Source organism: Bufo bufo, chromosome 4 (genome assembly GCF_905171765.1).
Source record: "Bufo bufo chromosome 4, aBufBuf1.1, whole genome shotgun sequence".
In the NCBI taxonomy this organism is placed as follows: domain Eukaryota; kingdom Metazoa; phylum Chordata; class Amphibia; order Anura; family Bufonidae; genus Bufo; species Bufo bufo.
In genome coordinates, this window is record NC_053392.1 from 566,654,329 (window position 1) to 566,681,376 (window position 27,048).

Here is a 27,048-nt window from a genome sequence, read left to right on the forward strand (position 1 = left end):
AGTCCCATTAAGTTCTATGGGTTTTAGGTCTGCATTATGAGGACCAGAATAGGGCATGTTCTATCTTTTGCAGAACTGACATACGGATGTGGAAAGCACATGGACGTCATCAGTGTGTTTTTTACATCCGTATGTCCGTTCCAGTAAACACAGAACATGTCCTATTCTGGTCCTCAAAACGAGGACCTCAAATGCATTGAACTCAATGGGACTGCAAAAAAATGTGGATCGCAAAATAGATACGGTCGTGTGCATAAGGGTTTAGATACACAGCTGGGCAGGCAGGATTAGATACACCACTCAGCAGACTGTCATACAAAAGGGGATTAGATACACCGCTCAGCAGGCCGTATCATACAAGATAGGATTAGATACACACTTCAGCAGGCAGTATCATAGAAGATGGGATTAGATACACACTTCAGCAGGCAGTATCATAGAAGATGGGATTAGATACACACTTCAGCAGGCAGTATCGCACACAAAAGGATGTGTATCAAGCACACACACAGGATAGGATTAGATACAGATGTGTTTGGATACGCTTGCTGCTACCAGCTGTTTATCACACTCTGAAGATAGTGAGGGAAGAGCCTGTGGACGGTCAGTGATGGGATTAGATACACAGCTCAGCAGGCTGTATCACACAGGATAGGATTAGATACACATGTGAGGGCAGAGACAGTCAGTAATAGGATGTAGACACTGGGTGAGAAGTAGATTCATGTCTGGGTGTAGAAAGATGGACACAGGAGTTGTAGTGGGTGGAGCTGCTGCAGGCAGAGCAGAGTGGGGGCGGGGCCAGCCTGTGACTCATCACTGTGCAGTGCAGCCAGGCTTGTGTATCGATAAAGTTATGTATTCAACAAAACAAGAAGGGGAGAAAGTAAACAGATCTGCCAGGATAGTCTGATGTCTTCCAGGGGGGGAAGGAAAGCTCAGACATGAAAAAACAGGTATTGGGCACATATGTATGCATGGTGAGGGGCGTTAGGGGCATATAAAAAGAATTTTGGTTTTGGGACCCAACAACCTCTTTAACATAACACGAACAAGATGAGTTCAGTGCACATGGCACACAAAAAACTTCACTGTCCTCCCTCTTGGACTGAAAGGTTTGTGGAGGAAGATTTATTCGCTCTCCAAAAAGGTGATTACAGAGGTCGGCCAGTTTCTTATATTGATGATCTATCCTCAGACTGGCTGCGGTCCAACTCCCGATGCAGTACAGGAAAAGACAAGATGTTGAAAATGATTTTAAAAAACTACTTTTTAAACCATGGTTACATCACCTGATCAGCATTCAGATACACACAGGGACTTTTTATTTTTAAAAATTTTTTTTATAAGACTGAAAAACAAAAATGATGTAACTGGTGAGAGTTTTTTCTTATTTTGCCTGATATGACTTTATTTTGGGCCATGGAACACAGCCACAAAGTAATATGAAAACATAAAGGTGACCATATTGAATACAGCACTACTAGTGCAAGGACTAGAGAGCGCGCACAGACAACGGAACGTGGCCAGATTCGGAGAATACGATGCACGAGTGTCCTTGATCAAATAACAGACCGACCTAATTGAAATGCTTAGGACAGAACAACCAACATTCCCAGACATGTCCCAATGATCCACAAGTAGGCAGCCTGGAATTTCTACTGCATGCTCGACTGTGACAGACACAATTTCTTACACTCGATATTGATAAAAGCTTTCATTGCTTGTAATGCGAGATATTCAGAGCATGAAAATCCTTACTTTGTGCACTGGTCTAACGACTAAACGCACCACAGTTCTCATTCACATACGGGCACAAGTGGATTTACTGCAATTATTTTTCCAAAGAACTGCAGATTTAAATATTGAAAGGGGTGCACCTTGCGAAGGAAAGCAAACTTCCCAGCTACTTCTCTGCACAGCCTCAGCTCCTAGGATACAAACCTCTGTTTTGATGCCACTGCAGCCAACGGCAGGCGGCAGTGGTGACCTGTCCCATCGCGTCACGTGACCGCTTGACATGACGCAAGGGGAGGAGGTCACCAGTGCTGCCTGCGATTGGCTGCAGCAGCGTCAAAACTAAAGTTTACATCCTAAGAGCCGAGCAGAGAAGCCGAGGTTGGGGAGAGAAGGAGCCGGGAGGCAGCACTGGAAAGCAGGTAAGTATCCACCAGAAGAAAAAAAAATAGAAAATCAGCGGCACCCACCGACTGCAGGGTGTCTTCATTTCTTTCTTTATTGCGGTAGCAAAAAACATGCAGACATAGCAGGGCTGAGGCGGACGAGCCTTCACATCAAACAGCCGCCTCAGCGTCGAGGGGCAGCAACGGCCGTCTCGCACGAATGTGCTTCTTCCGGCTACCTGTATGACGCAGACAGGTGTGCCAGCCTATTTAAGGAGGAGCGTGAGGTTAACCCTAAAAGGGCATAGCTCTAAATCCGCAGAGGACATCACCTGTATGCGTGTTACAAATCAATCAAGTTACATCATAATAACATATATATTTCAAACAAATACACTAAGGTCATGGCGATCATTAAGGCCTAAGGGACCCATTGCATCCGTACGGATGATTCATCGCGCTTCTTTTTGTAATAGGAGGCGATGCCCGTCACCTCCTTGTGTCATTACTGGAACCACCTCAAGTCCTGCAAAACCCAGGCATTTTTTTTTTTATCTCCCCCATGTTTTTGCCATACATGATCTATAAGGCGGGGGCAGCCTTTTCTCGTTCCGATGGAATTGAGGTGTTCCCGGAACCTCTCTAGCATGGGCCTAATTGTCTTGCCTATATAGAATGCCCCGCACTCACATTTGACCACATAGACAACGTACGTGGTCTTACATGTGCAGAATTGTCTCATTCTGTGTGATATACCCCCTATATATAGGACCTTGTCCAGGAGAACAAAAACATGGGGGAGATAAAAAATGCCTGGGTTTTGCAGGACTTGAGGTGGTGCCATCGCCTCCTATTACAAAAAGAAGCGCGATGGATCATCCGTACGGATGCAATGGGTCCCTTAGGCCTTAATGATCGCAATGACCTTAGTGTATTTGTTTGAAATATATATGTTATTATGATGTAACTTGATTGATTTGTAACACGCATACAGGTGATGTCCTCTGCGGATTTAGAGCTATGCCCTTTTAGGGTTAACCTCACGCTCCTCCTTAAATAGGCTGGCACACCTGTCTGCGTCATACAGGTAGCCGGAAGAAGCACATTCGTGCGAAACGGCCGTTGCTGCCCCTCGCCGCTCAGGCGGCTGTTTGATGTGAAGGCTCGTCCGCCTCAGCCCTGCTATGTCTGCATGTTTTTTGCTACCGCAATAAAGAAAGAAATGAAGACACCCTGCAGTTGGTGGGTGCCGCTGATTTTCGATTTATTTTTCTTCTGGTGGATTATATTCTATCGAAAATATACCTAAGTAGGCACCACCGTAAGCTGGCATATTATCCCGGGGTACACAGAGGACTATTTATGTGCTCATCAGCGATTTATTGGGTGTAGTGCCGCCTGGATTCTTCTTTTGTTTTGGTGAATTACTGGAAAGCAGGTAAGTATGCTTCTCTCTATTAACCCCTTAATGACCACTAAAGAGCAAAGGGCATTAAGCAGCCTTATTCTACAGCACCACGTTTTTACAGTGCTGTAGAAGAAACCCTGCATGGATGTCTCTTGCTGCCCTAGAATGGGTGCTCCGCTGTCTAATGATGGCCTGGCTCGTGCTCTAACAGCCCGGATAAGAGAAATCTCCATTTAACCTTTGATTAGCTGCAGAGGTCACATGCTGCAGCCATGTAAAAAAAAAATCCCTCTTGAGGAGCATGTTTGTCAACCTGATTGCATCTTTGGAGGAGAATAAATGATGTTTGGTTATTGGGAGGACATTGTCCTGTGTAATAAGAGATGGACTACTGATTATTTTTGCATTAAAAACTTTTATTTCTAATAAATAAGCAATAGGAATTTCAGGTTGTCTACAGTGCTTGGAATCCACTGACCTGGTGGTGCAAGTTGTGTGGATTCCACTGTACTGCAGGTAGCACTGTACTGGCACACTTCGCTGTTCCTACCTGTGCCCGCTCCACTGAAGCCTTGCATATCACATACATATGGAGTCTCCTGCACTGATGTTCTATCCCAGGCTTCAGCTTAGCGGGCGCTGGTTTCAGTTCTGCATGGCACATTGCTGCTCCTGCCACTGCCCACTCTGCAAAACACCTCTGTGCAATAGACTCCGTACTGATCCGCAATGCCAGGCTTCAGATGATTGGGGAGGGAAAGGGCGAGAGCAGAGATAAAAGCTCCCACAGTGCAGCGGAATCGGTACACCACATACAGGTCTAAGGTGTACGGATTCCAAAGCAATGAACCCTGGTTGCCCATTTTGCAGGTAAAATGGTTAAAAAAAAAAAAAAAGGATTAGCTGCTTCAGTGTGAACTACACAGCGCCGTCCGTTGTGTAGTGGACAGAGCTGGTTACTGCAGCACTACCCCCACTGAAGTGAACGGGAGCAGTGCTGCAGTAACCATCTCCATATACTGCACAATGAAAGGAGCTGTGTAGTTCACGCTGGAGCTACAGTGACACAGAATGTGGGTATGTGAGGTTTCTGGCCCCCGGTGATCCTATATTGATGGCCTATTGTAAGGAGAGCCAGGCATGCTCAACCTGCGGCCCTCCAGCTGTTGTAAAACTACAACACCCACAATGCCCTGCCGTAGGCTGATAGCTGTAGGCTGTTCGGGCATGCTGGGAGTTGTAGTTTTTCAACAGCTGGAGGGCCGCAGGTTGAGCATGCCTGGGATAGGCCAACAATATAAATATCTTTCATTTAGCGGATAAAAACTTATTTCCACTTAGATTTACACCTGATTCCCCACATTTCCAGCTCATACTGTACACATAAATAGCAGCATATCCGTTATCTGAAGCACACAGTTTCCTTTCAACATTACCAGCTACACATACAATTATACACGGGGCAGAAAACAAAAAATGTGCTTCATACAAGAGGTTCAAAGTTAGGCTACTTTCACACTGGCGTTTTGGTTTCAGTTTGTGAGATCCGTTCAGGGCTCTCACACGCGGTCCAAAACTGATCAGTTTTGCCCTTAATGCATTCTGAATGGAAAAGGATCCGCTCAGAATGCATCAGTTTGGCTCCATTCCGCTTTGGAGGCGGACACCAAAACGCTGCTTTCGTCCTTCTGACGAAACTGAGCCAATGGACACACAATAGAAAACGGATCCGTCCACCATTGACTTTCAATGGTGTGCAAGACTGATCCGTCTTGGCTATGTTAAAGATAATACAAACGGATCCGTTCTGAACGGATGCAGATGGTTGTATTATCTGAACGGATCCCGTCTGTGCAGATCCATGATGGATCAGCACCAAACGCGAGTGTGAAAGTAGCCTAAAGTAAAAAAATACATACATCTGCCATGCTGTCGGCTCTGATCGCCGCAGTGCTTCTCTTCTCTATTGGCTTAGCATGTCCCTCGCGCCTGGCAGAGAACAGCGCTGCAGTGATCAGCGCTGACTGAGTATATTCTGTATATCTATCAACACTGATCACTACAGGACTGTTCTCCATTTGCCAAGCACTTCCCTGGTTAGTCACTTGACAAAACAGAGAACAGCGCTGCAGGGCTGCTAGGCACTCACTAACTAAGGAGAGACACGCCAGGAAGATCCAGGGGAATGGCTCTACAGCGATAAGCGCTGACAGATGGGCAAGAAAGGTGTTAAAATTGCTTTTTTGTCAAATATCTAAAAAGCTCGGACAGGAAGACCAGAGGCAGCCTGAGAAGCCTGCCTCTGTATGTGGCACATGGCTACTATCAGTATTCAGTAGTAGAGCGCTGAAGGCAGACTCTCCTCCTAGCAAAGCTCAGAGCGTTGGTAAAGGACACTTTACAGGTAGTTTTCTAATGAAATCGTACATAATTACCCAAGAGAGCATTACAAAACCACTTCACATAGCTGTCCCACACAAAAAAAAACATTTGAAATGACAAGGTCTCAGCTGTCTCCGTAGCCCCACAAAGCTGAATGGAGCAGCTGCACACACGCGTGACCTCCGCTCCATTTGAACAGTGAGCACTGGTCTCCGTTCTCATGATCATCAAGGGGCCCAGCGGTTAAGACCCCTACCAATCAGACACTTATCTTCTATCCTGTGAATAGGAGATGTTGTCTTAAAAGGGTTGTGTAATCTCCAGCATTGGGGGCATATTGCTAGGATATGCCACAATGTCTGATAGCCGAGGGTCCCACCTCTGAGACCTACATTTATCTCTAAAACGGAGCTCACAAAGTAAAAGGAGAGCGGACTGCACACGTAGAGCTGCCCTTCATTTCTATGGGAGTGCCAAAAACAGCCCAGCGGCGCGCTCATCCATTTTCAGAAGTCCCTTAGAAATGAATGAGAAATGAACTGCGCAAGTGCAGCCACTATTCCATGCAAATCTATGGGGCTGACAGAAATAGCCGAGCAAGGGCTTGGCTATTTTTCGGAAGCGCCATAGAAATCAATGGAGGGGCGGCCGTGCACGTGTGGTCTGCTTTCCTACACTTTGTGGGCTCCATTGTAGAGATAGGTGCTGGTCCCAGAGGTGGGACCCACAGCTATCACACATTGGTGGCATATCCTAGGAATATGCCACCAGTGCTTGAGATGACAACCCTTTTAATGGGATAACCCCTTTAATGAAAAAAATGCTCTGCAGATACCTGATCCATGTCCATGGTGGTTTCAATCATTTCCTGGAACTTGGAAAAGTCTGAAGTAAGATCGGTGAGAGGAGTGACAAAGACGGCCAGCAGCAGCATCTGGTGACTACCTGTAAAGAAAAAGCAATATGGGAATTATGGGATACTCATCTCATTGAATGTTCTATATCACTAGACTCTCCCATACCATCCGGATCAATTATTGATCATTCTCACCAGTCTGGAATAACGAATGGACCACATTATCTTCTGCACAGAAGGCGGAACAGGAGAAGAGCTTCATTCAAGTAAAAGGCTACCTGCACACTAGCGTTTTTACTGGATCCGGCAGGGTTCAGCAAAAACGCTTCCGTTACTGATAATACAACCATCTGCCTCCGTTTTGAACGGATCCGGTTGAATTATCTGTAACATAACCAAGACGGATCCGTCATGAACTGAAAGTCAATGGTGGATGGATCTGTTTTCTATTGTGTCCGAGAAAATGGATCCGTGCCCATTGACTTGTACTGTGAGTCATGCCCGATCCCTTTTGCGCCGCATCCCAAGACAGAAAGAAAAGCGCAGTTTGCTGCGGTTTGCTCTCCGGTATGGGAACACAACCAAACGGAACCGAATGCATTCAGGTCACTCCGTTCTGTTCAGTTACGTTTTGTCCCCATTGACAACGAATGGGGACAAAATGGAAGCGTTTTTCTCTGGTATTGAGATCCTATGAGGGATCTCAATAACGGAAAATAGAAACGCTAGTGTAAAAGTAGCCTAACCTGTAAAGAGGTGGCCTGGGAGTAGTGCAAGCAAACACTGGGAAGGATTGGTAGGGGCCTTGCCACCAATCACTAAGGGATGTCATATGCTGTTCCAAATTCTTATCCAATCATAATACTGAAGAGGACGCCTCTTAAAAGCAAAAAAAGAGGTATATGTATTTTTTATGTACTGTATCTGTGAATCTGAAGTCAACGCACACTTTGATCAAATTGTGTGATCTCACTAACCTGCCATGACGAGGCAACCTCACTGGGATAGGTCCCCACAGTAACAGTCTACCTGTATGACAAGGAACCCACTGATCTCTCTTGGGCCTAGGCCTACAAAATTACCGCCGGGTAAAGACGAACGAGCCTTGTTCTATGCTAGAAGAAAACGGTTTTGGACAGATGGGAGGTGTGATGGACCAAGACAGCTCATCTGGACAAAGAAGACTACTTCTGGTCTTCTGTGTTATGGTCAGATGAAACAAAAATTGTATTGTTTGGTCACAATGATGTTTCCTTCATTTGGAGTAAAAAAGGAGAAGCCTTCAACCCAAAGAACACCATCCCCACTGTCAAACATGGTGGTGGGAACCTAATGCTTTTGGGGGTGTTTTTCAGCCAATGGACCAGGGAACCTAATCACAGTAAACGGCACCATGAAAAAAGAGCAATACATGAGGATTCTCAACGACAACATCAGGCAGTCTGCAGAGAAACTTGGCCTTGGGCACCAGTGGACATTTCAGCATGACAATGACCCAAAACACACAGCAAAAGTGGTGAAGAAATGGTTAGCAGACAACAACATTAAAGAGGACCTTTCACCTTGAAAAACATTGTGAACTTAGTATGTAGCCATGGAGAGCGGCGCCCGGGGATCTCACTGCACTTACCATTACCCCTGGGCGCCGCTCCGTTCTCCAGTTATGTCCTCCGGTATCTTTACTCACTAAGTTATAGTAGGCGGTGTCTGCCCTTGTCCTGTGGGCGTCTCCCCCTCCTCTCCCAGGCTGTGAGCTGTGGGCTGTGATTGGCCAGCGCTGCAGCCTAGGAGAAGGAGACGCCCACAGGACAAGGGCAGACTCCGCCTACTATAACTTAGTGAGTAAAGATACCGGAGGGTTACACAGCATCATAAATCAATATAATGCTATGTGACCCCGGCAGTGCTGGGAGGGCAGTACAGAGCTCCTGCACGATCTAGAAAAGGACGGCTGCTCCTTACTGACATGTGAGGTGATGGGCAGAGAGCGGTTAGCTCCCCAGCCTCCGTTGCTTGTCTCGAGTCCCTTCATGAAAACTTCCTGTTTGACGCCGTTACAGCCAATAACTGATCACTGCTTCCCTTGCATTATGTTAAATGGTCATGTGATGCAAGGGGAGCAGATCTCCACTGTGGCCAGTGATTGGCTGCAGCGGTATCAAGATAAAAGTTTTCATGGAGAAACCCAAGACAAACAGCGGAGGCCTGCAAGAGAAGGAGCCAAGGCCTAGCACCTAGTGGGAAAAGGAAGCATGATCAGCAACCCGAATCTGCATGTCTGAGAGGTCATGGAAATGAGGGCACAACCCCTTTAACTGTGTGGGCTGTAGCCTAGGAAGCCTCATGCTCCTAAGCATCCGTTTTTTGTATTTTTTTTTACAGTAGACATGTGGGTGAGAGTAGGTGGGGGATTAATAGAGGAACAGTGAGGGGGTGTAATTAAGGACGGTGAGCCTCAAGATTGATGGGGCTAGAAGAACTAATCAAAAGGAGAGACAAATGGGCAACTACACAAGGTAAGACACCGTTTTTTTATTTAATTTTATTATACCGTAATTATATGCATCTTAAATTTGGTGACTAAAAATTTTATTTAGCTCCTAAATTTTTCAGGTTAGGAGTCAATGGCTTCTTGATATTTTTTTTTTTAGTCTGGAGCACTGTGAACGCAGACACGAGGCGTGAAAAACCTACACAGACCCATTAAAATAAATGGGTCAGGATTCAGTCTGAATGCTATGCATTCGTGGGAAAACGCTAAACGCTTTTTATTATTTTTTTTTTTAATACTTCAGAGGGGTCTTTTCAGTCTTTTTTTTATTTATTTATTTTTATTCTAAACCCAAAATGCTGCATATTCTGTACCCGTGCCCGCTATATGTACCTACCAGGCTAATAGAAGAAACCTGTAAACATAGCGTTGGCTTCGAGTTCTCCTGCGTGCAGACAGCTTTATAATGAAGCAAGTCTCTGGCGGCGAGACGCCTCACAATCCTGGAAAATTACCGTATTAAACATTTATAAATGGGAGGCACATTCAGCCTGAGAAGAGCGGCATGAAGCGCAGGAGTGCGAATGAAACCGTCAGCGTCGAGAAGAAACACGGATACTTGAGAAGGGCGCTAGAGTATGAAAGGAGACATGCTGAAGCCTGACAAGAGGCTTGTGTACACAGAGGTGTAGTCTGAACAGCGCTGCAAAATCTCATTTAACTGCCATCAAGTAGAAGCTTCAACAGACAGGTCCGACACCGAGCAGAAAGAAGCGAGAGGCAATCCGAACAACGACAACAACCATAGAAAATAAGATGTGCAAACAATGTCCTTCAATTCACAGAATGTCCCAGCAAGACGAGGGTCTCGTTTTTTTTGGGCTGACTTTTAAAGGGATTGTCTCATTTCAGCAAATAGCATTTATCATGAAAGTAAAAAGGGGGAGTGAGCACTCACAACGTCTGTATCATATGGAATACGTTTTACTAGGACCTGATTGGTCAGATAGGGTTGAACACTAATACATTAAACACTGATGCATTCTTATTAAAATACAATTGACATAAAATATATAAAATTGTTGCAATATGGTACCAAATATAATTTCCACTTTCTGTGGTCGGGGTAGAAAGTTCGTGACCACACTCTGTAACACTTATAGCAAAAAATGTCAGTAGCTGTGGATAGAGTGGGTAGAAGCGTCTTAAAAGTTCCTCATATAGTGCACTTCTAAGCGGACTCCTTATGTAATAATTCCTATTAGGAGAGTTCACTCCTATTAAGACAGTGAGGGCAATGTTCCAGGCTTATAATTACCAGTTCCTACCTGGTTCCTTAGTGATATGTCCCGCTGTGTGGCGTCTCCTCGAGGCGAGCGGTGCCGGCCGTCCGAGTATCTTCCGCCGCAAGTATCAAGCGGGTGATGTCACAGTATCGCGGGATCCTGGTCAGCGGTCTACGCTGAAAACTGTGTCTGTATTGACTTTGCCAGGAAATTCATTCATGCATGGCCATGCAATCCATAAGGGGGTCCGGTGTATTCGGTGGGCGCTTTTTCTCCTCTGTTTACCAGACGCGTTTCGGGGCGTCTACACCCCTTCCTCAGTGGTCAAAGCGCCATTACCCCATCTCCACCTTTTATAGTCTCTATGGTGATCCACAAAAACCGGAATCCGGATCCTCTGGACACAGAAACTGCCATTACAGTTTTGAGTGCGGTATTTGTGCGGTTTTTCAACCGCCGTTGCGTTTTTTATTGTAAATGCAACTAGCACACCAATAGTGTACTCCCGACATAATATTAAGGATAAAAATGATAATATAAAATACATAACAACAATTTAAAAGACATATTAAAATTACAATGGTTAAAAACAATAAATATACATACATACTAACCCTTTCTATACACACATTAGTAAACATCGGCTGATATATCTGGGGACATTAATATATAAATACATGAAAATATAGATATAAATATATGAGAATATAAAAGTATAAATGAAGATTTCTGGGGGAATTTCTGCCAATGAAATAAATGTAGAAAGTGGGGTTCAGGTCTCCTCTCGGAGGGGGGGCCCCAGAGCTCTGGGGCCCCCCCTCCGAGAGGAGACCGGCATCCAAGACTTCTGAACCCCACTTTCTACATTTATTTCATTGGCAGAAATTCCCCCAGAAATCGTCATTTATACTTTTATATTCTCATATATTTATATCTATATTTTCATGTATTTATATATTAATGTCCCCAGATATATCAGCCGATGTTTACTAATGTGTGTATAGAAAGGGTTAGTATGTATGTATATTTATTGTTTTTAACCATTGTAATTTTAATATGTCTATTAAATTGTTATTATGTATTTTATATTATCATTTTTATCCTTAATATTATGTCGGGAGTACACTATTGGTGTGCTAGTTGCATTTACAATAAAAAACGCAACGGCGGTTGAAAAACCGCACAAATACCGCACTCAAAACTGTAATGGCAGTTTCTGTGTCCAGAGGATCCGGATTCCGGTTTTTGTGGATCACCATAGAGACTATAAAAGGTGGAGATGGGGTAATGGCGCTTTGACCACTGAGGAAGGGGTGTAGACGCCCCGAAACGCGTCTGGTAAACAGAGGAGAAAAAGCGCCCACCGAATACACCGGACCCCCTTATGGATTGCATGGCCATGCATGAATGAATTTCCTGGCAAAGTCAATACAGACACAGTTTTCAGCGTAGACCGCTGACCAGGATCCCGCGATACTGTGACGTCACCCGCTTGATACTTGCGGCGGAAGATACTCGGACGGCCGGCACCGCTCGCCTCGAGGAGACGCCACACAGCGGGACATATCACTAAGGAACCAGGTAGGAACTGGTAATTATAAGCCTGGAACATTGCCCTCACTGTCTTAATAGGAGTGAACTCTCCTAATAGGAATTATTACATAAGGAGTCCGCTTAGAAGTGCACTATATGAGGAACTTTTAAGACGCTTCTACCCACTCTATCCACAGCTACTGACATTTTTTGCTATAAGTGTTACAGAGTGTGGTCACGAACTTTCTACCCCGACCACAGAAAGTGGAAATTATATTTGGTACCATATTGCAACAATTTTATATATTTTATGTCAATTGTATTTTAATAAGAATGCATCAGTGTTTAATGTATTAGTGTTCAACCCTATCTGACCAATCAGGTCCTAGTAAAACGTATTCCATATGATACAGACGTTGTGAGTGCTCACTCCCCCTTTTTACTTTCAAGCTTTTATTATTATTGGGATCGGGCACCCAATTTAGAGTCAGCAGCACCCATCATAGCTATTAGGTGTGAGCCACCCACCCACATATAAGCATTTATCATGTAGAGACAATACATACAAGGCACTTACTAATGTATTGTGATTGTCCATATTGCCTCCTTTCCATCACATTATACACTGCTCATATCCAGGGGTTACAGCCACCGCTGCAGTGAAGATACAAGGAGGCCGGAGCTGTTTTCTATAGTGCGCAAGCACGACCACCGCTGCTGGATTACAGGGTGGTCGTAACCCCTGGACATGAGCAATTTGTAAAGTGATAGAAAAAAGAATCCAGCCAGCAAAGGAGGCAATATGGACATTCGCAATACATTAGTAAGTGCCTTGTATTAACTTTCTCTACATGATAAATGCCATTGGCTGAAGTGAGACAACCCTTTTATGCATAGTATGGTGAACCTCTATGCTTTATTCCAAGAGAAGAGCCAATGTCAGCCTTCAATGCCATTTTGGGAAATGCAAAATGATAAAAAAGTACAGGAATGTGACCATACAGCTAAAGGGCTATTGTGAGGACTTTTCTGGCATGTAGACCAAAAGGCAGAGGAGAACATGTCCTACATGTACGGACAGCCTGCAGCTAAGGCTAGTTCCACAGTCGGTGATCATCAAAGCTTAGTTTTCTAGGCATGCTCTGTGCCCTGTACAAGGAAAGAATAGATCTCCCACAGAAGTCAATGAGGACCCCTCCGGACCACTCTGTCTATGGCCCATGTGGATGCTGTAAAGCAATTTTCTTAATGCTGTGTAAATGCTATTAAGAACAGCTCAGGCAAGATGGCCGCCCCCATAATCATGTACCTGAAATAGAATGAATCTACAATCAGAAAATAAAAACGGAGTAGAAAAAAAAAAGGATGTGTCGCCATCTGGTTATACTTGGCAGATTTTTGGTGGCACACTTCCTTTACAATGTCCCTCAAGTGTAGGGATCCAAGTCCTGGAATTGATTCTAAGAATGGAGATGACCACCTTCCCATGTGAGCTACAAAAACCTACATGTGTTCCCCTATACACTAAACCAGGAAAGGCCAACCTTCGGCTCTCCAACTGTTGCAAAAAACTACAACTCCCAGCATGCCCAGCCTGCTTACAGCAGGGCATGATGAGAATTGTAGTTTTACAACAGCTGGAGAGCCGCAGGTTGGCCATCCCTGCACTAAACCAACCTCAATACCTTGGCCTCCATCAATGATGAGTCCTTTCTAACATATCACGATCACCTTCAGAATTAAAAGGGAACTTGTGATTAGAAAATGCTATTGTTTAAATCATATTTTTATATTTAATATATTTTTATGAATTTTTGATAATTTTTTTAAAATTTTTCAAGTCAAACTGTATTTCAACAAAATCCTGCAGTTTTCACACTGGCCACTAAGCTTCTTGGTCTGTACAGATCACTTTACTGCAGTTACCTACTTATCTGTCATTCTAATCCTGCCTGTAATGATATCACCTCTGTGTATAGATAAGACATGATCCATCACTCACAATAGGTGACTGTCAGAGCTTCATCTATTCTCTCCTTGTACAACGACCTCCGCACAGGTCACAGAGCATGCCCAGAAAACTGTCCCATAGAAGTCACTGAGGCCCCCTCCAGTCCAATGTATCTATGGACCATGGGGCGGCCGTAAAGCAAGAGAATACGTGTCGCTGTATAGTTTTAACTGTCAGATACAATTTGTGTTTGAAATGAAGGTTTGACTCTTTATAACCTCCTGCTCACTGCAGCACAAATGCTACATAAAAAAAAAAATTATAAAGCCAAGACCTGGATACTGGATGAACCCACCATAACACGTAAATACTCCTATTGAATACGGGTGCGCTGTAGCCGCAGGTATAAAATATGTATGATCCCCAGAGAATCACCCATAAATGTGTGGATACGGAGATACACCGCGTCCGACAAATAATATCCATGACTGCAGCAATGTTAACCGGCAATTCAAAGCAGCAGCGTTCTAGTATTTAATAAATTGTCGTGGTCGTTAGAAGAATGAGTGAACGCCGCCCAGGTAGTGTATGCAAATAAATACCCTGGATTATGTCCGCTCAGGGAAAAAAACACCACCACCGGGTAGATTGACGCTGAACTGACCCAATCAAGCTTTCTTATCTGTAATTTGTGGCAACCACATCCTGCAGGCATCAGTCTGCGCTGCGGGGGACACCGTTTAGCAGATGAAATGCTTTATAAACTATTACTTACTCAGCAGCCCATTTAGCAAAAATAAAGCACTTCTGTAATGTGGAGTGGAAATGGCTTTGAAACCATCTAACAGGTAGAGAGAGAGCCATCCGCCGGGTATAAAGAGGAATACATACAGAGACCGCACTGCGCAGAATGGAGCCGGCTGACAGCAAATGGAGAAAATTATACAGCCGAGGCGACGACTAATCCAGAAATTGTCCCTACCTTAGACGACGGGCTAACAAAACCACAAAAATTGACATCGCCCGCCATGTGTAATTGCTGCATCGTTGCGGTTTATTGACAGGTAATTCAGGAGGAGACACATAAATGGGCTCTGGAGACTCTGCTGTAACCATTCTGGAAAAACCTTCAGGACTGAAGCTGCTATTTTTAAGGGGCTGTGTCAGGCACGACGACACACTGCTAGGATAGGCTACCAATGTAGAATGGGGGGGGGGGGGGGGGGGTCATTGCTGGTTTGGAAAACAAACCATGCTAGGAAAAAGTCAAGACCCCTGCGGCACAGACAAAATTTTATCTCCCTGCGCCTCTCTTTTGGCAAAAAAATTAATAAAATAAAAAAGTGTCACCAACCTCGTATTTGTGACTTTTTAAATACCATGTACAACTAATTTTGTCACAAATATAATTTCTGAGCCGTCCTGTTCACTTTCTAAAAAAGGTGCATGGCAAGGGTGCGGCATGGGCAGGGCCTGCAGGGCCGCCACATTTACTGTATGTTCATTTGGGGCTATTTTCAGGTGCAAATTAAAACTGAAATTTATGGCAGCTCTGAACTGCCGTAGATTGTTTTCTGGTGCACGGACTGCCGGCGACACAAGACATTTCAAAGACCGCAAATGAGATTTTGCACAAAAATTTACAACTTTCTGAATATTTTTTTTTTTTTTTTACCACTCACACCAGAAAGTTGTACAAATGGGTGTGCCTTAGCAGGAGGCCAGGCCTCTTCAGCCTGACACATTTAACACGACTTCTATCCAAACTCTACTCCTCTGGTGTAGATTTTAGTTCCAGTTTAGAGGCATGTGCCTCTTAATAAATTTGACTTGTTACTCAGTTTATTTTTTTTATACTAAGACTGGCATATAAAACTGCAGTTTTCAGTAAATCTGCCCCTTTGTCTCTAATCAGATCCACTCCACCTTTTTAAGTGAAACGTTACCACTGAAGGCAGTCATTGGTGGCCATGTCCATGCCCCAGCCAGAAGAAAACAAGCCGGGATGCGCAAAGGAGGAACACGAGCCAGTGGGCAGAACCAAAGTGACAGGGTGCAGGCTAAGGGGAGTAAAACAAGCCGTTTTAGGCAGAGGGCAGTGCATGTTTCTTCTGAGCCTTCCCATCAGACATATTTCTTAAATCGCTGGTGGAAGTCTTTAGGTTGGATCATGGTTGGAATCTGCTTTTTTTGTCCATGCTGGTGTCAAAGAGAACCCGCTACCGCAACTGACTCACTAAAATAAGAAGACTGGTGTGCAGTGGCGTACCTACCATATAGGCAGACCCCGCAGCTGCTATGGGGCCCGTGAGGAAGAGAGGCCCGCAGTGGAAGAGAGGCCCCGCCCCCTAATTGCTCCTGTCTATCTTTCTAAAGGTAAATGACCTTTGATGATGTCATCACAGGTCCTGTAAGGGAACTGCACAGTGTAAAGTGTAGTTCCCAGGTTAGAACAGTGCATCTGCCAGGACCTGTGATGACATAGAAACATAGAATGTGTCGGCAGATAAGAACCATTTGGCCCATCTAGTCTGCCCAATATATCTGAATCCTATGAATAGTCCCTGGCCCTATCTTATATGAAGGATGGCCTTATGCCTATCCCATGCATGCTTAAACCCCTTCACTGTATTTGCAGCTACCACTTCTGCAGGAAGGCTATTCCATGCATCCACTACTCTCTCAGTAAAGTAATACTTCCTTATATTACTTTTAAACCTTTGCCCCTCTAATTTAAAACTATGTCCTCTTGTAGCAGTTTTTCTTCTTATAAATATGCTCTCCTCCTTTACCGAGTTGATTCCCTTTATGTATTTAAAAGTTTCTATCATATCCCCTCTGTCTCGTCTTTCTTCCAAGCTATACATGTTAAGGTCCTTTAACCTTTCCTGGTAAGTTTTATCCTGCAATCCATGTACTAGTTTAGTAGCTCTTCTCTGAACTCTCTCTAGAGTATCTATATCCTTCTGGAGATATGGCCTCCAGTACTGCGCACAATACTCCAAGTGAGGTCTCACCAGTGTTCTGTACAGAGGCATAAGCACTTCACTCTTTCTACTGGTAATGCCTCTCCCTATACATCCAAGCATTCTGCTGGCATTTCGTGCTGCTCTATTACATTGTCTTCCCACCTTTAAGTCTTCTGAAATAATTACTCCTAAATCCCTTTCCTCAGATACTGCAGGCTCTAGCAAAGGTCCTGCAGGCTCTAGCAAAGGAACTGCATCAAAAATGGTGTGGTTACTAGGTTTGAAATGTACATCTGCCAGGACCTGTGATGACATCACCACAGGTCCTTCAACCCCTAACAGCAAGTATTAGAAGTTCACAATCAGCTCTGCATTGATCCATACAGACTGGAATGGAATGGTAAGAGGAGGTCCTCCACTTCTCGTCATTTACCGTCCTTCCATGCCCTGTTTTAACTGATTGCTCACTCATGTATAATACTTCAGACAGTTACACATACACACACACGGCATATATTACACAATATCATAGATGCAATATGTACAGATATACAGTATATCCAGCAGTGTACTGATATCTGAGGTACGAGGTATAATAGATGCAGTGTGTACAGATATATAGTATATACAGCAGTGGACTGATATGTGAGGTATGAGCTGTAATTTATACCTCATACCTCACATCAATACACTGCTGTATATACAATATATACACACAGCATCTATTATACCTCGTACCTCACATTTTACACTACTGTATATACTATATACCTGTACACACTGCACATATTATATCCTGTACCTCACATATCAGCCCAGCCCAATTTTCGATACTATAAAAAAAGTACTGCGTAATCCTAATCTCCCTGAAATAGTTCGATTGGAGGGCTTTGGGGCCTGGGAGAAGAAGGGAATATGCTGGTTGTCCCAACTATATAATAGGTTGCTCAAAATCTTTGAACAGTTACGGGAGGAATTTACCCTTCCCAACTCCTGTTTCTACAAATACTTACAACTACATCATGCCTTGGCAGAGCAGGGTAAGAAAACAGATCTGACGATACAAGCATCTTTGCTTGCGGAGCATATTAGGAATGGAGGGACGACGAGGGGGACAATCTCTATGTTCTATAAACGGTTACTGTCCTTTTATCAAGACCGATTTCCCCTGATTGTTAGGGAAAAGTGGTCTCGGGAAGTAGGTGCCCTATCAGACTCACAGTGGACAGAAGTACTCACTGCTGGCCTTACACTTTCCCTGTGTGAAACGCACAGACTCTCTCAGCTTTATCTTATCCACAGGGTATACCAGACACAAGCATTCTTACACAAATTAGGCTTTCGCCCCACATCTAATTGCCCCAAATGCGACTTGCCTGAGGCGCATTTATTACATATGTTTAGGGACGTTCTGGCTGACAGTGCTGGATATTATTTTTACATTTTTCTGGATTAGGCTTCCGGCGGATCCCCTGGTATGCATACTGGGCCTATTGCAAGATGATTCCACGGAGGGAGTTGTAGTTGGTATCCGTAGGTCACTATACCAGGCTAGGAAATTAATAACCAAACATTGGATAAACACAACGGTACCATCCAGAGAGGAATATGTTGCACGTATGAACGCTATAATTAAGATGGAAAAGGGTATATATCCCCCATAACAGCGCCCTCCACAGATCCCCCACATAACAGCGCCCTCCACAGATCCCCCACATAACAGCGCCATCCACAGATCCCCCACATAACAGCGCCATCCACAGATCCCCCACATAACAGCGCCATCCACAGATCCCCCACATAACAGCGCCCTCCACAGATCCCCCACATAACCGCGCCCTCCACAGATCCCCCACATAACCGCGCCCTCCACATATCCCCCACATAACAGCGTCCTCCACAGATCCCCCACATAACCGCGCCCTCCACAGATCCCCCACATAACAGCGCCCTCCACAGATCCCCCACATAACGGCGACCTCCACAGATCCCCCACATAACAGCACCATCCACAGATCCCCCACATAACAGCGTCATCCACAGATCCCCCACAACACAGCGTCATCCACAGATCCCCCATAACTATGTCATACCCAGCCGCGTCAGCGGCTCATATGGGAAAATCCAAGCAAATAAACCTCTAGCACAATTCCCTTAAAATATCGCATCGCACATCGTTATCACAATTTTTAGGGCCCTAATTGCAATCGCACAAAATTCCCATATCGTGCAGCCCTAATATATATATATTAGTGTAAATGTATTGCATTCCACTTTCATCTCATGTCTGGCCAAGCTTCCAGTCAGTACATCCTGACAACTATTTTCTCTTTCCCTTCTACTAACATTAGTGCAAAGAAAAGAGAATTAAAAAGAAAGGAAGTTGTCTAAACCTCTGGAATGTGGGGTCACCGGCTCTGATAATATTAACATGCAAGACTGAAAGGTTAGAGGAAAGAAATTAAAACCTAAATATAGGAAATGAGCCAAATATATAGAGGAATGCTAATTTTACCACTGGCCTGCTCATGCAATGCTTCTCCAAGCGTTTGTGTAAGTGAAATACACCACAAGGTTACATAAAACATGGCAAGTGGAAAATAATTTTTAAAAATAAATAACTGGAGGAGTTGGATGGGTCAAGGACGAAGTCAAACAAATTACATTTGAGTTGGATGCCTGCCTGGTCCAACAACTTAATTTATTAGCAATGGCTTGGAGGACGGCACGCGCGGCCACTGCACACCAGTCTAGTGCATGATGGATGACCAGCACTCCCACTTACTAGGACTGTAACTCTTCTTAATGGGCGATAATGTAGCTCGCTGAGTAATGAACCCACAAAGAACATTTAGCAAATAATCACAGGAAAAAGGTAGAAACAAGAAAAAGAACCTCTGTCACCGCCACTGGAAGGTAGTTATCCAGGATTTTATGACATTTGCCTACAAATATGGAATGGTATAAATTTTTAAAAAAACAACATTACTTACCTGCAACAGAGGAAACATCACATTATACTGCACTTGCTCTGATCAGAGTCCTATCTAAGAGCAGCAAATATAAAAATCAGTGACATAACTGCTGTCCCCTCACTCACATTGTGTATTCCTATTTGATGCTGCTTCAGCCCGTCTCTCCTGCCTCCTGCTTGTGATCGGTTTCTGACTGCCATGTCTTACAAGATGAGGAAACAGTGTGTAAGCAGGGAGAACAGCGAGATGCTTCATCTTTAGACACACAGACAGCCAGTAAGAGTCATGGGACAGCAGGGTGAAGCTGTGTATCATAGGATACGCTGGAGATTCCACACACAGCACTCACAGGTAGTAGTGTAAGGTGAGTTTTATAACTCTGCTGATGTTAACTGTAGGGATTAATCTACTATATCTTTTTTTCCTGGTCTAATAGATAAGGCAGAAACAATATATTCAGCAGAACTATATAGGGGACATATAAGTAGTCCACAAGTAGCAGGCTACATAGGCCGCCTTCCTGCCCATAATGCAGTGGTTCAAAATGTATGGCTGCAACAGATTTGGGATGAAACTAATTATACTGCTACAATATTGCTGGCGAGTTAGCATTATATATCCAAAACATTTGCCCTGGGGCTTCCACCGGCCCTGGAAGCCTGCACACTCTCCAGCAGCAGCGATACACTGACATAATCAAGCCTGCTGGACTAAATAGAAACACGAACAGGCCGAAATCTCATGGCATGATGACATCACTGCATGGTGTCTGCTGGGGAGATGTTGCCGTTCACCAGGGGAATGGAGCTAGGTGAGCATTATTGTTTTTTTTTATTTTATCAACACTTCTGTGGGGAAACACCACTATGAACAAGGACCTAAGCTGGCATAACTACTGTGAAGAGGACACTAAGGGGGCATGACGTGTGTGGGAGCACAACTACTGCGAATCGGACAGTAAGGCGCAAAACTACTGTGTGTGGGCATTAAAGGGCATAATTACTGTAAAGGAGGCACTAAGGGGCATACCACTGTGTGAGTGAGGGGTTGTAGTGTGAGCATGGTTTAATGTTTGGTTTACAGATTCTGATCTCCAGATGTAAATCTGTGTTCACACTGGACCTCCACCGGTTCCAAGAACGACTGTTGTGTTGGTGTAGATATGCCAGTAGTGGTAGTGGACGGAGCCATGGTGCTACCTCTTTGACAATAATATGTTCGTCCCATTAAAGTGAATGCTTTAAGTACACTGCATCTCCACTACAATGTAGACGATGTACAGGCAGAGGTGACGAGAAAGCAGAACTCACTAGAGGTCGGCAGAGGCGTTCGGTTTTTATGCGCATTGCCTTAAAGGCTATGTACACCTTTAGAGGCAATTTTTTTTTTTTACTCATTTTTGGCTAAAAAACATTTTCTTCAATTGGCCTTTATTAAAAATATTGAGCTGTTCAGTCACAAAGGGTTAAATGTTTTTATAGCTGTGTGACTGGAAGTTTCACTTTATGCCAGTCAACTAATAAATCTCATCTCTAAACTACTAAGTGGTCATAAACACTAATTTAAGCCACATTCTTATCAGTAAGATATGGATTGAGCTTTAATGAGTGTTTATAAGGTCAGAGAGCAGAGATAAGGAGACTGTCAGCTCCCTGCCTGACAGAAAAGAGGAAATCCAAAGGGTGCTACTAGAGCATCTCAGCTCTGTACATAAAAAAATGATGATGCCATATGTTTAATAAAGACCAATTTACTGTATTTTTCGCCCCATAAGACGTATTCTCCCCCCCCCCCCCCCCCCCCCCCCCCGAAAAGTGTGTGGGGGAGGGGGGGGGGGATGTCTCTGCGTCTTATGGGGTGGATACTAATATTATGAAGGCTCTGTACTCACCGCTTCCTGGTCCTTGGCTGTGCAGCGACTGCGCACAGCGTGGGGGTGCTCTGTGACCTCACACTGTGCGCGCCAGTTCACAGCACAGCCGACAGCAGGAGGAGAAGATCTCGCTGGAGGAGAGGAGCGGCCGCGTCCGGGAGCAGGAGAGGTAAGTGGTTTTTTTTTGTTTTATGTTCTGTGACTGATGAGAGGCAACGGGGGCTGAAACATGGCAATGGAGGTTGATATGGGTGCTGAAATATGGCCATGGGGGCCGATAATGAGGGCTGAAATATGGCAATGGCGGTTGAAATATGGCAATGGAGGCTATTATGGGGAGTAAAATATTGCAATGGTGGCTGATGAGATCCATATGGGGGCTGATATGGGGGCTCAAGAGAGGCATGAGGCTCTTATCCGAGGTCTGATTGGGGGTCATTAACATTGGGGTCTGAGCTGAGGTCTGATTGGGAGTCTAATCTGAGGTCTTATAGGGGTCTTATTAACATTGGTGGTCTGATTGGGGCTGTCATCTGAGGTCTGATTAACATTAGGGGTCTGACTGGGGGTCTGACCTGAGGTCTAATGAAAAATATTTTTTTCTTATTGTCCTCCTCTAAAACCTATGTGCGTCTTATAGGACAAAAAATACAGATAGTTGGTCAAAATGCTGGTACAACACCACAGCAATCCTTCTTGGAACCAGTGGAGACCCAGAGTGATTCCAGATTTACATCTCGAGATCAGAATCCGCAAACAAAGAATATTTCCCATAGACATCACATTAGCAAGGACTTCTGCTATCTAAATGCCCTATAAAACAGGATACAAGGCAGCCGCCCCTGCCCATTGGAAACCCCCCCACTATAAACCACACCAGACAGCACTAACCAGTTGCGGATTCTGCTCTGACAGACTCGAGGCCATCATGAATGGCCATCATGTCAGTGTCTGCTGAGAGTCATGATGAACAGGTTGTCTGTGATAAAAAAACCTTTTAATTAACTTTTTTTTTTTACTCCATCTGGCCCCTACCTTCGTACTTCTCCAAGGTCTGGATGACACTAGGCAGCTGGTTCACCGCCTGGTAGAGCCTGTAGCAATCTTGAAGGTTGGCATTCTGTCTTTGGAACTTTTTGGCCAAGCGGTTGAGATCTGGGATGCGTCGTAGTAAATCTTCCTGCAGACACTGTCTGAGTTCGGCATCAGTTACGAACGCTTCCACCAGGTTCAACCTGTGAACGATTGAATACGTCAGCGCTGCGTAAAATTCCCTGGTTTAATAGTCATAAAATCTACATATTAGGATATTATAAAAAGAGGATTTACAGGTAATAATACTTACATATGAGCAGAAATCACATTTTACCATTTCTTATGTTACCATTGGATAAAAGTTAACACTATGGGCCAGATTTATCATTAGCTCAAGTCAAAATAATGAAGTGAAAAAGTCAAATTTTTTCGCAATCGCTAAAACTGCGCACAAATGTGCGACTTTTATTGGCTCTGCACTATGCTCGCCAGTTTTCTGAAAGTGGGCGTGTTTTCTTAGGTAAATGAATCTCTAGACAGATTAACTATTGCGACAATTTAAAAAGTCGCAAAAAATTGCGCAGTTTCACTCCAGTGAGGACCATGCTTATCTTATGCGACTTTTTAATAGAACATGCGACTTTTTCCCAAAGATGTGCGACATTTGTAAAGCTTCTTTCTGAAGGATAACCTGCTACTGTCAAACCACACTTATCACAGGATTAAAGGACCATTAATAAATATGCCTAAGGGCTCTTTCACACTTGCGTTCTTGTCTTCCGGCATAGAGTTCCGTCGTCGGGGCTCTATGCCAGAAGAATCCTGATCAGGATTATCCTAATGCATTCTGAATGGAGTGAAATCCGTTCAGGATGCATCAGGATGTCTTCAGTTCCGGTACGGAACGTTTTTTGGCCGGAGAAAATACAGCAGCATGCTGCGCTTTTTGCTCCGACCAAAAATCTGGAACACTTGCCGCAATGCCGGATCCGGAATTAATAACCATTGAAAGGCATTGATCCGGATCCGGCCTTAAGCTAAACGTCGTTTCGGCACATTGCCGGAGCTGACATTTAGCTTTTTCTGAATGGTTACCATGGCTGCCGGGACGCTAAAGTCCTGGCAGCCATGGTAAAGTGTAGCGGGGAGCGGGGGAGCAGTATACTTACCGTCCGTGCGGCTCCCGGGGTGCTCCAGAGTGACGTCAGGGCGCCCCAAGCGCATGGATCATGTGATCGCATTGGACACGTCATCCATGCGCATGGGGCGCTCTGACGTCATTCTGGAGCGCCCCGGGAGCCGCACAGACTGTAAGTATACCGCTCCCCCGCTCCTACTATGGCAACCAGGACTTTAATAGTCCTGGGTGCCATAGTAACACTGAACGCATTTTGAAGACGGTTCCATCTTCAAATGCTTTCAGTACACTCGCGTTTTTCCGGATCCGGAGTGTAATTCCGGCAAGTGGAGTGAACGCCGGATCCGGACAATGCAAGTGTGAAAGAGCCCTTAGCCAAAAGTGACTTTGGACATACGTAAAAGTGGAGTAAGATGTAAGTGTAATGGTAAATCTGGCCCATAATGTTCTGCATAATGAACCGGTTATTTCAATCTCCAGCCGCCAATTAATAGAAGGAGACTGCAATGTGCAGGACAACTGCATGGCGTGAGAACAGTCTGGTCAGGTCCACCCATCTTCTGATGTTGATGAAGGTGGATGGAAAGTCCGCTCCTTCTATCTGTGCCCTGTGATCTACTTACAAATGGGGCGAGGATGCTGGTGCGCTGCCGGGTTTAACCAGAGTCTCAGAAGTGACAAGTGGCCTACCTGAGGCAAGATGATTTCGCAAAAAAAAAAAAAAAATTGACATTGATTATTTCCGATTTAAGGGCGATCATCGTTTTTTCTCAATTACTTTTTATTTAGTTTCTTTCTGGCGATAACTATTTTTCTGTCAACTTGTAGTTTTTAGTAACACTATTCTGGCATATCCATCACTTATAGATTAACGTATTTTTTGGCACGCAGTAAACTAGTCCACCATTGTTTTTTGTACTTTAAATTTAGGATGTTCACCGGGAGGCATAACTAGCGTGTTACTTTTATTGTATGGGTCAGTAACATGATGGCGATCAGAGGTCGCACTACATTTTTTTCAGAACAGTAAAATGACTCCTCTTGCCATTTTTGAGGAGCAGCTTTAGCCGAGGAGGAGCACGAAAGTTGCAATAGTTAAAATGAATAACACGCAGGCCTGCACTTGCGTTGGGGACTACATTCTGCCACGGATTCTGTCAAAAAGACCAGACTAAAAAGCCTTACAGGGAGGACTTTTTTTGTCTGGTAAAAAAAAAAAAAAAAAAATACAAGATCCTGAGTGGAAACTGAACCGACTCCATCATAGTAAGGGCCTTTCACGCGTTCGTATATGGAACCCATTGATTCCAAAGGAGCCGCAAAAGATGCGGACAGCATACCGTGTGTTGTCCGCATCCAGAGCTCCGATCCATAGCCCTGCAAAAAAATATAGAGCATGTCCTATTCTTATCCACAATTGCAGACAAGAATAAGCATTTTCTATGAAAGCGGCGGCCATGTCCGGTCCGCAAATTGCCTAGCGCACAGGGGCCAGTATTCGTATTTTGTGAATCGGCAATTTGCGGACCGCAAAACACATATGGCTGTCTGAATGAGCCCTATATGACCTCTATTCAGCTCAGTTCAGGTCAAGTATGTGCTCTACCCGGCACTTCCATTATTTTTATTCCACTCATCTAACGGAGCAGAGATCAATACCGGTGGCGTGAACGTGTTGGTATTTATACAGGGGAACCATTACTAGTCTAACATCTCTCCTCTCCCTGCAGCATACAGTCCCATGTAAATACCAGCACTCTCTTCCATCCAGGATAGTATTACTAAGCCCCTGGGAGGGGTCTGGAGTGAATGCAGAGCAGGCTATACTGACCACGTGATCAAGCACAGTCCAATATAGGGGGGTTTGAAAAATGTATACCAATTTCTAATTACATTTTTGTGTACTGTTTGTATAATAATAAAGATGTTAAATTTTAAAAAAAATTAAAAATCTGCTGACAGATGCCCTTTAAGGTTGTTTTTTTTTCCCAGTCGGCCCCTGGTTACTAGCCAATTACTGAACACACCTCCGTAACACAGGTTTTTAACCAGTGAAATGCCTGTGCCGATTGGCTGGATCTTCCAGTCTTAAAATATCTGGCAGTCTTTGCAAGATGAATGTGGTTTCAAGTTAAAATAGTCAAGCAAAGAACACTGCACGCTATTGTAACCTGAGGCTATTGTGACTTCAAGGGGTTGTTCACTTCTCTTATATTGAAGGCCTATCCCCAGAACAGTCCCACAATAGGATCGTGGGGGGGATTCGAAACCCTGCACCCCTGCCGATCAGCTGTTGTGAAGTAGTTGCGAGGCTGGAATTCGGCGCCGGAACTGAACAGCTCCGTCTATTGTGTAGTGGCTGGAGACTGTTACTGCAGCGCTGCAGGTACCAGATCCATACACTGCACATCAAGTGGAGCTGCGCCGTTCAGGCCCTGAAGCTGCCAGATAACAGATGATCAGCAGGGGATCCGGGGGGGGGAAGGGGGGTCGGACGGTCGGACCTCCTCTGATTTGATACTGATGGTCTATCCCAAGTACAGGTCATCATTATAGAAGTACTGGAGAACCATAGAGGATTATATCCAGTGGCTCCAGTGTCACATTTCACATGCATATTCCTTCCTAGAGAGAGAGTGCCTCGGCATGCTGAGCCTTGTAGTTCTACACCACAGGGCTGGCCTATTGGAAATACAGTCGAGAAGACTGGAAAATTATTAAGTAAAGGGGACAGCAGCAGCAATACATTCCAGTCCCTGCGCTTCTAATCATACAGCCCACAATACGGGACCCAGGTTCCATTCAGCTCGGAGCGCGGATGCAGAGGCTTCCATTAGAACACACAGCCGGCACGAGGCTCTGCTAGAAATACACTGCAATGCAGAGCAGGAGGAGAGCGAGGACTGCAGTTTCCAGTGCGTCTCGCACATCGTAGCACGTCTCAGAGATCACCTCCTGCAGGCAGGAGCCCTCCCTTAATCTATCCCTTTACAGGACTGTGTATAATAGAAGAATAATCCAGCTATTT

At 44.6% G+C, this 27,048-nt stretch overlaps 1 protein-coding gene across 1 annotated transcript in view; it reads right to left on the reverse strand.

Annotated features, from left to right (window-relative positions):
* MSH2 (mutS homolog 2) overlaps window positions 1-27,048 on the reverse strand; it is a 164,049-nt gene that overhangs the window by 70,600 nt on the left and 66,401 nt on the right. Inside the window, exons 7-8 of the mRNA XM_040430306.1 lie at window positions 22,883-23,082; window positions 6,749-6,858 (exon numbers count right to left, since the gene is read on the reverse strand). Of these exons, the coding sequence (XP_040286240.1) occupies window positions 6,749-6,858; window positions 22,883-23,082 (310 nt within the window). The remainder of the gene's footprint in view (window positions 1-6,748; window positions 6,859-22,882; window positions 23,083-27,048) is intronic.